The sequence below is a fragment of the Loxodonta africana genome, chromosome 4, assembly GCF_030014295.1.
Source record: "Loxodonta africana isolate mLoxAfr1 chromosome 4, mLoxAfr1.hap2, whole genome shotgun sequence".
Classification (NCBI taxonomy): Eukaryota; Metazoa; Chordata; class Mammalia; order Proboscidea; family Elephantidae; genus Loxodonta; species Loxodonta africana.
The window spans coordinates 23427149-23440978 of record NC_087345.1 but is presented as its reverse complement, the minus strand read 5'-3'; the positions used below and the strand labels follow the sequence as shown (position 1 = coordinate 23440978).

At 42.9% G+C, this 13830-nt stretch overlaps 1 protein-coding gene across 3 annotated transcripts in view; it reads left to right on the top strand.

Moving 5' to 3' along the window:
- RFX4 (regulatory factor X4) overlaps nt 1-13830 on the top strand; it is a 165712-nt gene that overhangs the window by 90913 nt on the left and 60969 nt on the right. For all 3 annotated transcript variants that reach the window (XM_064283660.1, XM_023539153.2, XM_003405309.4), the window contains one exon: nt 1927-2090. In XM_064283660.1, the coding sequence (XP_064139730.1) occupies nt 1927-2090 (164 nt within the window). The remainder of the gene's footprint in view (nt 1-1926; nt 2091-13830) is intronic.

Sequence of the window (13830 nt, the reverse complement as noted above, 5' to 3'; positions counted from 1 at the left end):
TGATAAAATAATATAACCTTCATTCAACATCTAGCATGTGCCAAGCACTATAATAAGTCTATTTTAGGAATATTTACCAATGCCTATGATAAATTTTGATCCCATTTTATAGAAAAGGAAACTGAGGCTTTGAGATGTTACACTCCAGGTTGATAGTGGAGCCAGGTTTGGAACCCACGATGTCTTCACTCACCTGAATCTTCTTTGTTTTAATTTTCTATCTAGAAGAAAACTTGGCAATATTTTCCCTGTCATGGAATAAACAGAACTGTGACTTAAGCTTCACAATCTATAGAGCTGACTTCATTCAACACTTTGATCATGTTTTTGGCAGTGTCTATTTTCTCCTCTAGGAACTCAGGGGGGCATGCTTCCCTCGCCCTTAGATGGGGGAAATCTGTCCACAGGGAGCTGAGCTCTGTCACCAGGCTGGGGGCAGGGCAGCACTCCACTTCTTGGAGGCAGCCTGGTCAGAGGGAGGCAAGCCCCTACTCCTGGAAGGGGCCTGAAGGACCCAGAAGCCTAGGAAGAGACGTGGGCATAAGGAATGGGATAGAAGCCCAGCCACCACGTGAAGATGAGGCTAGCCACAAGACTGGGTGGTGGAAGGACCCAAGCAGGCATGGGTTCTATTTCAACTCTCCCCTGACTTGCTATCTGGCATTGGACAAATAATGTCTCAGCTGTCAGATTATTATGCATATTAAATGAGAGAACCTATGCAAAGTTCCTGGCATCTAATAGGAGCTCAATAAATAAAGATAATGGCAATGATAATATCACCTCTGAAGTATTAGACTGGAGGGACTAAATTATCTCCCAGATAAGATCAGGTCTGGTTTAGGAGCCAGGGATGTGAGTAATGCTACCTACCTGTGGGGGAGAGAGGGATACACACACAGTCCAGGAAGCAACCCATGCCTGTTAGAATTTACAAACATTCACAGTTATCTGTTCTCCAGCTTCAAGATGGGTCGCTTTTCAATGTTAGCTGAAGTTGAGGTATTTCTGAACGTTATTACATACACCATTTAATCACCTTCTACTATTTCCCTTCACTTCCCTTATCTTGTCCCACCCTCCACCACCACCCCTGCTTTGTCCCCACCTCCAACTCACACACTAGAAGGTAACAGGTGTAGGGGAGCCATCCAGGAGCTCTCTGGTATGGACACTTAACTCCGCCATTTGTTCATCAACAGCACCCCTTGAGTTCCTGCTCTGATCGTATTAATAATGACTCCCATTGTTGAGTACCTGTTATGTTCCCATTCCCTGGCTAGGGGTTGGAAATCTAAAAAACTATCAATCACCCATAATTCATGTGCCCAGGTAGCTTACCATCCAGACATCACCATCTAGCATCCCAAAATGGCACCAACCAACCAGGGCTCTTTGAGAAAACGGAGGTCCTTGGCTATGAAGAGACCCTTGCAGTTTGCCTAGTTTGGGATGCATAAGTTTCAAAGAAGAGAATTTTGTCTGTGGCACCTTCTCTCCTCCCTTCCATACACACACCTGCAACTCCCACACTTTTCCCTTCCTTCCATAACACCCAGGGGCCCTGAGGTACCAGCGGGCTCTGACCCCCTTATGAACAATATCCTGTTATCCTTTCATAAACATCTCCCAGACCACGGTGAACATTGAAGGGGCTGATGGATTAATGTCCTCCTCCTCTCTCCCAGGGCGGAGGAGGCCCCAGACTCCCAGGCTATGAGGTTCTCCGGCAGTGGGAAGACTTGGGGCAGGAGAAGCTTCCAGGGCCTCCTGAACCATGAGAGGCCAGCCAGGCACAGCTTCTACAGCTCCAGGCTGTAGTGATGGCAGCATGGTCGACTGGGCTGGCCTCGGTGGAGTCCTGAGGCTCTGATGGAGTGCCCTGTATAACCTCATGCTTCCTCTCCTCTCTGTGGGTCGATGCAGGTTCAAAGTTTTCTTCTGCACTTTTGGCAAGGAATGCCGCCCCACATGCTGCCTGTGCTGGGCTCCTCCACGGTGGTGAACATCGTCGGCGTGTGTGATTCCATCCTCTACAAAGCTATCTCCGGGGTGCTGATGCCCACGGTGCTGCAGGCGTTACCTGACAGGTGGGCACAGGTGTTTTCATCTCCTCTCATCCTTTTATATTTAACCTTTATAACTCATTTGCGTTCAGAACCATTGGAATTTACTTTATCACCCAATCTGATTTATTTTTCCCTTATTAGGTGAGTTCAGCCCATTTACATTGGTTGATACAACAGATACTTTTGTTCTATCGATTTATTTTATATTTTTATAGCTTTTTAATGTGATTGTTTAAATTCAGGTTTACTGAGGGTATACTTTCCACACACTAAAGTTTACCCCTTTTTAGTGTACACGATCAAACTACAGGATGGTTCCATCACTGCAGAAAATTCCCTCATGCACCTCTGTAGTCAACACTCCTTTCTATCCCCAACCCTTGGTAATTACTCATCTATTTCCTGTCCCTATAGCTTTGCCTTTTCCAGAATGTTCTATAAATGGAATTATACAGTACATAGCCTTTTGAGTCTGGCTTCTTTCACTTAGTATAGTACACTTGATATTCATCCATGTTGAGTAATATTCCATAATATGGCTACACCACAGTTTGTCCATTCAGCAGTTAAAGGGCATTTGCGTTGTTTCCAGTTTTGGCCGTCATGAATAAAGCTAGTATTAACATTCACATACAGGTTTTTATGACGGTTTCCATTTCCCTTGTGTAAATACCTAGAAGTGGGATGGCTTAGTTATATAGTAAGTATATCTTTAACCTTATAAAAACTGCCAAACTGTTTTCCAAAAGGCATTCCCACAAGTAATGTATGAAGCTCCCATTGCTTCATCTCTTCAGCAGCACTTGGTGTTGTCAGGGTTTGTGTGTGTTTGTTTTAGCCATTCTGATAATTGTGTAGTGATAGCACCTTGTGGTTTTAATTTGCATTTCCCAAGTGACTAATGATGCAAAGCATCTTTTCAGCTGCTCATCTGCCATCCATTTATATTTTTTGGTGAAGTATCTTTTCAAGTGTTTTGCCTACTTTTTTTTTTTTTTTAATTGGGTTGTTTGTTTTATTAGTATTGTTTTGAGAGTACTTAATATATTCTGGATACAGTTCTTTATCAGACCTGTATTTTGAAAATATTTTCTCCCAACCTGTGTCTTGCATTTTCATTTTTTTTAAAAAAACAGTATCTTAAAGAGCAGGAATTTTTTAATTTTGATGAAGTCCTATTTTTCAGTATTTTCTTTTATGGATTTTGCCTTTGGTGTCATATCTAATAATTCTTTGCCAAGAAAGATCACCAAAAATTTCTCCCATTTTTTTCTTCTAGAAGTTTTAGGCTTTACATTTTATAATTCTGTAGGCTTTATATTTAGGTCGATAACTCCTTTTGAGTTAAGTTTTGTATATGCTGTAAGGTATGATCAAGGCTCATTTTTTGTATTTGCATAGAAAGATCCAAATATTCTAGCACCATTTGTTGAAAAGACTATCCTTTCTCCAGTGAACTGCCTTTGAAGCTCTGTGGAAAATTGATTGGTCATATATGTGTTGGTCAAAATCAGTTGGTCAGCTCTGTTCCATTCATCCCTCCTTTCACCAGTACCACACTGGGCTGATTACTGTAGTTTCATAATGGGTCTTAAAGCCTGGTAGTATAGGTCCTCTGACTTGGTTATTTTAAAAAATTGTTCCTCTGCTTTTGCATATTAATTTTGTAGAATCTATAAAAAGCCATTCTGGGATTTTGATTGGGACTTTATTGAATCTATACGTCAATTTTGAAATATTTGTCATCTTTACAATATTGAGTCTTCCAATTAATAAACACAGCATATCTCTTCATTTATTTAGATTCTCTTGTTTCCTTCAACAGAGTTTTGTAGTTTTTAGCATATTTTGTTGTTGTTAGGTGCCGTCGAGTCAGTTCCGACCCATAGAGACCCTATGTACAAGAGAATAAAACACTGCTCAATCCTGTGCCATCCTCACAATCACTGTTATGCTTGAGCCCGGTGTTGCAGCCACTGTGTCAGTCCATCTCCTTGAGGGTCTTTCTTTTTTTTTGCTCACCCTCTACTTCACCAAGCATGATGTCCTTTTCTAGGGACTGGTCTCTCCTGATAGCCTGTCCAAAGTACGCGAGACAAAGTCTCACCATCCTCGCTTCCGAGGAGAACTCTGGCTGTATTTCTTCCAAGATAGACTTGTTCGTTCTTCTGGCAGTCCGTGGTACAGTCAACATTCTTCACCAACACCATAATTCAAAGGCATCAATTCTTCTTCGGTCTTCCTTATTCATGGTCCAGCTTTCACGTGCACATGAGATGATTGAAAATATCATGGCTTGAGTCAGGTGCACCTTAGTCCTCAAAGTGACATTTTTGCTTTTACACATTTTAAAGAGGTGTTTTGCAGCAGATTTGCCCAATGCAATACGTCATTTGATTTCCTGACTGCTGCTTCCATGGGTGTTGATTATGGATCCAAGTAAGATGAAATCCTTGACAGCTTCAATCTTTTCTCCATTTATCATGATGTTGCTTATTGGCCCATCTTGATCTTGTCTATCCATTCACCAGCTAAAAGGCTTTTGAGTTGTTTCCAGTTTGGGCCTTTATGAATAAAGCCAGTATCAACACTTAGGCCAGACTGGTACAATAAGGCAGTTATATTTTTGAACCAGTAAAGATATAAAAGTCTTTTTATTTATCTTCATTCTAATGATTTCTGATTTTCGTTTCTTTGTGTCGATCCAAGCTTCTATGTAACATCATATTCCTCTGTTTGAAGAATCTTCTTCAACATTTCCTGTAGTCCAGGACTGGTGGTAATGAGTCATTTCTGTTTGTTTTGTTTTGTTTTTAGTCCTACTTGAGGTTTTCACAGCTCCTTGGCTCTGTGGTTTGATGCATTTCATTATTTGTGGGATATCCCAGCCATTAGCTCTTCAAATATTTCTTCTGCTCTATTTGTGTTCTTTCTTCTCCTTCTGTGATTTCCATTACCTCTGTGTTAGACCATTTGACACTGTCCCACAACTACTGGATGCTCTGTTTCACTTTTTTCATTCATTTTTCTCTTTGTATTTTGATTTTGGTTATTTCTATTGACCTATCTTCAAGTTTACTGGTTGTTTCTTTGAATATGTGAATTCTACTGATGAGAACATTGAGGCATTTTTCATCTCTGTTACCATATTTTGTTTTTGTTTTCATTTTTAACATTTCATTAAATTATTTTTTAAAGTTTCTCTGTTTCTGCTAGAATTCCTCATCTGTTCATGCTTGTTGTCTTTTCCATTAGGACCATTAACATATTAATCATTTGTTGCTGTTGTTAGCCATTGTCAAGTCAGCCCCTGACTCATGGTGAACCCATGCACAATGGAACGAAATGCTGCCCAGTCCTGCATCATCACCATGATCAGATCACATTACTCCTAAACCAAAACCAAACCAAATCCATCGCCTCCAAGTCAATTTCAACTTTATAAAACATGGGGTTGCCACGTTAGTCAGTTATTTCAAATTCCATTTGATTGTCTGGTTCTGTTGATTGCTTTGTCCCTTGAGAGTGGGCTCTTTTCTTACATTTCTGTTTGTCTTGTAATTTTTGTTTGACTGTCAAACATGTGTAGAATAGTATGAGGTAAATAGTATATATGCCTGGAGATGGGCATGCTCCTCTTTCCCAAGGCTGTTGGTGGGTCTTCCCCTTGCCCTAGGATCAACAGGCTTGCTGATTTTCCCTTTGCTATTTGAGGCTTTTGTTTCATAGGCTTAAAAGTTCCCAAAGGGATTCTGTGCCATTCTCACAGCAGCAGCTGTTTTCCTCCTCCAAGCATACACCTCTGAGACAGACTTTCTCTCTTCTACTATCCCGACCCCCAATCTTTCTCATGAATACCTGGTGAAATCTGTGGAGAAGAGCCTGTGGATGGGTTTAAACTTCCCTTGTGGCTGAAGCTCCCAAAGTTCTGTACACTCAAGTTAGCTCACACTTGGCCTTTAACAATTTGTTAAACTTTTTAGCTGATTTATTTTTACTCATTTGTGGGGATGTCCTGCTTTCCTTCCTCTATCACAGACGAGTCATTGCCCAAGTCTTGTCTCCTCTTCTCTCTTTGGAGGTATCTGTCTTTCCATTAATTTCAGGCTGGGTGGTTTCCCTATGACCTCAGCTGTCTGATGGGTTCAAGAAAAGTTATGATTTTATAGATTATCTGGCTCTTTCTTGTTATGATGGTGGGAGTGATGTTATTTCCATTTTCTACATTCTAGGTGGAACAGAAACACACCCAAGCAGGCTAACAGAGATTACTTCCAAATTTTGGTCTCATGTGTTTCTGAATTTTTCAAGTGTTCTGCATTATATTTGTGTATGTATCTATTTTATGTGTATGTATGTGTGTACATATACACACATATATATTGTGTATGCATACATGTATATGTATATGTATACGTATACGTATACGTATACGTATACGTATATGTATATACATACACACATATATATATAGGTTTTTAAATTTTAAGGTTTTTAAGTTCCTTTAGGCTTCAGGTTATTAAGTTCTTTGTTGTGCATTGATCAAGTGAGCTGGATAATGGTTAAGTTTCCTCCTCTATTTCATACTAAGAACGCACCTCCTGAGGGATCAATAGGGGCATTTGCACCATTTATAAGAGAGCTTTATATTACTTCCAGTAATGTTTTATAGGCGTTACACACACACACACACACAAAACGTTTGAAGTTTATAGTGCAGTTTGTGGGGTATAAAAGAAATGGTAACCCTTGCTTTCCTCTCTACAATTGGCTCCTTTTTCAGAGATGTGGAAATTGAAGTTTGAGAAGTAAAAAGACTTGTCCTCCTTTAACCCACAAACAAATGAAACAACCAGGACTCAAATATGTATTCGTTCATTCATTAAACAAATGTTTATTGATTACCCACAATGTGTTAGGTTCTACGAAGGCAGCATTAAATAAGATAAACATGTCCCTGCAAGACTTTTTAAAAATTACATAGTCAGTTTCTACTGTGATCTTTGGCTTACTAATCCAGTGCCTTTTCCATTCAATCAGGAAGACAAAGTATTCAAAAAGATCAGCCTTCCTCTAACAGCTGATTTTTCACTTTTACTTACTCATTCATCCCTCACACTTGTCTGAGTATCTTCTGTATACCAGGCTGTGTGCTTTACCAGAGGAGGCGATGAGAATTGATGCTGGAAGTTCTCACTCACAACCCTGGGTAGATCTAGACTGAGGCACAGCTCCCAGCTCACTAGCTCAGTCCCATCCCTTCCTTTCCAACTCAAAACAGTGTATTGAAATTCAGGGGAATGAGTGACACTATTATAGAGATAGGAGCCCTAGTGGTACTGTGGTTAAGTGCTTGGCTGTTAAACAAAAGTTCGTGGTTCAAACCCACCAGCCGCACCACCGGAGAAAGAGGTAGCAGCCTGCTTCTGTAAAGATTTACAGTCTTGGAAACCCCGTGGGACAGTTCTACCCTGCCCTACAGGGGCACTATGAGTCAGAATTGACTCAACAGCAGTGAGTTTTTTATTATAGAGATAACCATAAATCTTCTACTGTTATTTAGAAGAAAAGTAAATCATTCCCAAACTTGTACTTCTCACCCTTGCAAACTCCAAAGTGATCTCAGCACAGTGGTTGTTAATAACTGTTGGCATAACTAAAGTGAGAAGGCATGTTAGGGGTTACATAAATGGACAAGGTGATGAGAAGCGTTGCAATACAAAGAAAGGTATAGGAGGAAGAGAGGAGGCCCCTTTTGGCTCAGGTTGGGGTAGGGGTTGTGACCTAGGGCTCAAGGTAGGTTCCCTGAAAGAGGTGGCATTTGGTCTGAGGCTAGAAGTTTTGGGAGCATCTTGAATAGTTAAGATGGGAAGCGCAGGCAGAGTCTGCAGACGAGATCCAAGTGAACCAATATATATATATGGAGCCCTGGTGGCATAGTGGTTAAGAGCTCAGCTGCTAACCAAAAGGTCAACAGTCTGAATTCACCAGCTGCTCCTTGGAAACCCTATGGGGCAGTTTTACTCTGTCCTACTGGGTCACTATGAGTCAGAACTGACCTGACGGCAACCGGTTTGATGTGTGTGTGTGTATGGGAAAATAAGTAGAATGGGAATTCTGTTTGAACTGAAGCCTAGAGAATGTGCAGAGAGCCAGTGGGACTTACGACAGAAAAGTAGATGAGGACCAAAATTGGTGAAGACCTTGCATGCCAGGGACAGGCGTCTGGGCCCCCAGTTGTTTTAAATGAGCTGAAGGAAAGGACTAAGGGTGAATAAGACCCACGGAATCCGGTAATGTGGAGTCCAGCCCCTCACTGCTGCATGACTTAACTTCAGAGCAGAAAAATTAGAATGTTTGGGTTATTCTTAAAAGTCAAGCAACTCCACAACCGACTCAGAAAATGGAATCCCTTCCAGGGTGGGGTTCCCTCCCCGCCCCAAACCCCGGAATTTAAGTATTACTTTTTATTTACTTTTCTAAAACCCTGGGGATGAAATGCCTGCCTAGTAAAGAGTTCAGAGTTGCAAAGGACTGTAGGGGTCGGCACCAGAGTTGTGCTTCTGAAAAATTTGTCCAGAGTGTAAGGACCATAGCCACCTGAACGTTTATGCATGCTGTCCCCAATCTATTCGTCAATCCTGGGAAGAAAGTATCATTTCTAGTTTATAGATGAGGAAACGAAGGTTCAAAGAGCTTCACTGACTTGCCCAGGGTCCCCTACCTTGCAAGCCGCAGAGGCGGGTTTAAGTGGCTCTGAAGCTTGTGTTCCTTTCACTGTATCAGAGGAGGGAGGAAGACCAGAGGCATAGGGATGGTTCAGGTTAGAGCTGACAGGGACCCATCCCTGGGCTATGTCAATGGGTGGGAGGGGCCAGGTGGGAGAACCTGCAGAGTTTGGATAAATAGGACTTGTGACTAACTGGATAGACCTCGAGAAGTATGTATATGAGGCAGTGTGTCTGTGTGTGTGAGTGTGAGTCTGTGTGTGAGACAGTGTGTGAAGCATATGTGTGAGCATGTGTGAATGTGTGTGAGAGAGACAGAGTGTGTGACAGTTTGTGTGAGAGAGTATGTGAAGTGTATGTGTTAGAGAGTGTGTGAGTGTGTGAAAAGTGTGAGTGAGTGTGTGAGTGTTTGAGAGAGAGTGTGTGTGTGTGTATGTGTGTGTAGGGGTGGTCAATGGGCAGGGAGGATAAGATGTCAAAGAAGCAAGGAGAAGCTTGAGAGCTGATCCCGGGATGCTAAAGGAATAGCAGGGCTGGTGACAGAAAAGCAGAAGGCATTGGTCTGGAGATGGTGAGCAACGAGGCATCTGTCACATGTGTGAGCATTTTCATCACCTGAGACCAGAGTAAGATAATGTCTATGAGGCCAGGCTTTGGAGCCAGGCAGATCTGAGTTTGAATCCTGACCCTGCCACTTACTTGCTGCATCTCTTTGAACAAATACAGCGACTTCTCTGTTTCTTATGTTTCTGTTGGGAGTAACAATGGCTCCTGCTTCATAGGGTTGGTGTGAGGTTAAATAAGAAAATACCTGTGAAGTGTTTAGTGCTTGGCACCTTGCACTCATTAAAAGGTAGCTGCTATTAGCACCGTTGTTGCTGTGGTAATTATGCTTCCTGTTAGTGTTGGAGGTCATTCAGGGACTTAAAGTGTGGAATTAAGAAGCAAGAGAGAAAGGGCTGTGAGATGGGAGGAGGAAGGAGCGTGAGGAAGGAGCGTGGCAGTGTCAGTAGGGAAGGAGGTCAGAACACCAAGGAAGGAATGAATCTCAAGAAGGGGGTGACGGTCAGCATCCCCAGATGCTGCTGGAAGGTGGAGTGGCCAGGGCTGGGGAAGGCATCTCTTGGACTAGGCGATTGGGAAGTCAGCTCCTTACCTGCTCATTTGACACCAAAGCAGATCAGTCAGAAGGTGTAGATTACTCCTAAAAGTCTGACAGCTCCAAGTCCAAGGCCCAGAATAGAATCCTTTCTGAGCTGAATCCCTCCTGCTTTTCCTTCAATGTAATAAAACCAAACAGTTACACCAGGTGAAAGGCGCAGTAAATGGCCCTGTTGCTTACTCTGCTCTGGACAAAGGCTGGCTCCCCCTGTTCTGGCTGCGAGTACTGCCTCTGGGTAAGTTTTCATGGGTGAGAGTGGTAGGCCGACCCTCCCTGACTTTCCAGCAGCCATGGGTTGACCACTCTGGTCAGTGTCTCTAGATTTTGACGTATGGCAAGAACAGTAAATATTCTGAGAAGTCTTCTCACTTAGAAGTTGGATCCAATGTGCTAAATTTTGCACTCTGGCCTTATTATATATGCAGTACTTTCGGTTCACTCAGTATTTGATGTTTATTACGTACCTCCTATGTGGCATAGTGGATAAATGCTACGGCTGCTAACCAAAAGGCAGGCAATTCGAATCCACCAGGTGCTCCTTGGAAACTCTATGGGGCAGTTCTACTCATAGGGTCACTATGAGTCAGAATCGACTTGAGGGCAGTGAGTTTGGTATGAGATGTATCAGTCAGAGTCTGTGGGTGGTGCAGACTGTTAACACACTTGGCTGCCAAATGAAAGGTTGGAGGTTCAAGACCACCTAGAGGCACCTTGCAAAAATCAGCTATTGAAATCAGCCATTGAAAACCCTATGGAGCACAGTTCTGACACACATGGGGTTGGCATGAGCCACAGTCTACTCAACGACAACTGGTTGGTACTGGTGTATCAGTCACTCTGCTAGGCTTGTTGTTGTTAGTTGCTGTCAATTCTGACTCATGGCAACCCCATTTGTTGCAAAGTAGAACTGCTTCATAGAGTTTTCAAGGCTGTGACCTGTTGGAAGCAGATAGCAGGCCTGTCTTCCAAGCCACCTCTGGGTGGGTTCGAAGCACCAACCTTTCCGCTAGTGGCCAAGGCTTAACTGTTTGCACAACCCAGGGACTCTCTGTTAAGCTCGGAGAATACATATACTCCCTTTCTTTCAGGAAGACATACCTGACTCCATTCTTTCCTCATACATCCATGTATTAGTTTCCTGCAGCTACTGTAACGAAGAACCACAAACTGCATGCCTTAAAACTACAGAAATTTATTTGCTCACAGTTTTTGGAGGCTGTTGTTGCTGTTGTTAGATGCCGTTGAGTCGGTTCCAACTCATAGTGACCTTATGTACAACAGAAGGAAACACGGCCTGGTCCTGCGCAATTCTTACAATCTTTGCTATGTTTGAGCCCACTCTTGCAGCCACTATGTCAACCCACTGCATCAAGGGAAAATCAGCATGTCAGCAGGGCTGTGCTTTGTCTGAAGCCTCCAGTAAAAGGTCCTTCCTTGCCTCTTCTAGCATCTGGTGGCTCCTGGCACTGCTTGGCATTCCACAGCTTGTAGCTTCATCACGCCAATCTCTGCCTCTGTCTTCACATGGCCTTCTTCCCTCTGTCTCTGTGTCCTCTCTTCTTATAAGAACACCAATCATTGGATTTGGAGCCCACTCTAATGCAGTATGACCTCAACTTAACTTAATCACATCTGCAAAGGCCCTATTCCCAAATAAGGTCATATTCTGAGGTTCCAGGTTCACATAGCTTTTGGGGAGACGCCATTCAAACCACAACAACCAACATCCACTCATAAGGAAATACATTGGTTCTGTCTTCAAAATATTTTAATCTGCCCACATCTCCCCAGTGCTATTGTTAACCACCCTTGTCCTAACCACTCTCTTGTCTGGATTATGCAATAACCTCTGAGCACTGCTCTACTATAGTCTATTTTCGACCAATAGCCAAAGTAATTTTTTAAAAACATATGGCAGGATCAAGAGTGTTCAGACAGCAGGGCAAATTGAGTAAGCGGGGAGATTAGAAATTTTAAAAACCATAATCATAATAGGTCTCATTAAGCAGGTACAATTGAAGAAACATGAAGCTGATAAGGCAGGAGTCATGTAGCTGTTTGGGCCAAGAGCGTTCCAGACATAGGAAGCAGCAAGTGCAAAGGCTCTGGGTGAGGCAGGCAAGGGCCTGGGATGTTGGAGAAACAGAAAGGAGGCTGGCATTGTGGGAATGGAGTAAGCCAGGGAGAGGGAGAGGAGCTGAAGTCAGAGAAATAAATGGGGCAGGGGGAAGGGAAAGTTTGTGTAGGGCTCTGTAGGGAACATACTGAGGTCTGTCCATCTGGGAGCTGGGAGACATTCATTCATTCATTTAACAAACATTTCTTACATGCCTACTGTGGGGTTGGCACTGTGCTAGGTACAGAGGATACTGTGGTAAGCAAAACAGCACAGCCCCACCCTCTCCATGGAACTTACATTCTAGTAGGAAAGGTGGACATTAATCAGATACCCAGGTTGGTATATAAATACAAAAGGCAACAATTACAGGGTCCTTTGAAAGGAATAATTAGGGGGTTTTCCTGTGGAAGTACCATCTGGACTGAGATGGAATGGGTAAGGAGAAGTTGAGTAGGTGATAAGGGGAGGGATGCTCTAGGCTGAAATAATGCCACGGACAAAGGCCGTGAGGTGGGAGAGAACAGGGCAGAGCCAGTGGAGCGGAAATGTGGATGAGTGCAGGAAGTGCAAGGTGGGCCAGAGAGGTAAGCGAGGCTAGAGTAGGAGTCTTGGGGCTGTGGGAAAGTTTTGGGTCTTTCTGTGCGTGTGAGCTTTAGATGAAAGTTTACAGCTCAAGTTAATTTCTCATACAAAAATTTATATACATATTGTTATGCAACATTAGTTGCAATCCGTATAATGTGACAGCACACTCCCGCTTTCCACCCCGGGTTTCTTGTGTCCATTCAACAAGTTCCTGTCCCTTCCTACCTTCCTATCCTGCCTTTGGACAGGAGCTATCCATTTGGTCTTGTGTATCTGCCTGAACTAAGATGCACACTCTTCACAAGTATTTTATTTTTTATCATCCAGTCTAATCTTTGCCTGAAGAGTGGGCTTCGGGAATGGTTTTAGTTCTGGGTTAAGGGAGCTAATGGGGGGCATGCTTCAGGGGTTCCTCCAGTCTCAGTCAGACTATTAAGTCTGGTCTTTTTAAGTGATTTTGAGTTCTGCTCCACACTTTTCTCCCATTCCATCAGGGACTTTCTGCTGTGTTCCCTGTCAGGGCAGTCATTGGTGGTAGCCAGGCACCATCTAGTTCTTCTGGTCTCATGCTGATAAAGTCTGGTTTATGTGGCCCTTTTTGTCTCTTGGGCTAATATTTTCCTTGTGTCTTTCTTGTTCTTCATTATTCTTTGTTCCAAGTGGGTTGGGACCAATTGATGCGTCTTAGATGGCCACTTGCTAGCTTTTAAGATCCCAGATGCCACTCACCAAAGTGGGATGCAAAGCATTTTCTTAATAAGCTTTGTTATGCCAAGTGACCTAGATGTCCCCCGAAACCATGGCCCTCAGACCCCCGCCTCTGCTACTCTGTCCCTTGAAGTGTTTGGTTGTGTTCAGGAAACTTCTTAGCTTTAGCTAAGTTTAGTCCAGTTCTGTGGACTTCTCCTGTATTATGTGTTGTCCTTCCTTCCCCTAAGATGATTCTTGTCTACTATCTAGTTAGTGAATTCCCCCTCCCTCCCTCTCCACCCTTGTAGGCTTGTAGAATGTTTTCTTCTGTGTTCAGACCTTTCCTTGAGTTCTTATAATAGTGGCCTCATATAATATTTGTTTTTTTGCAACTAATTTCACTCAGCATAATGCCTTCCAAATTTATCCAGGTTATGAGATATTTCATGGATTCATTGCTGTTCTTTATGGTTGTGT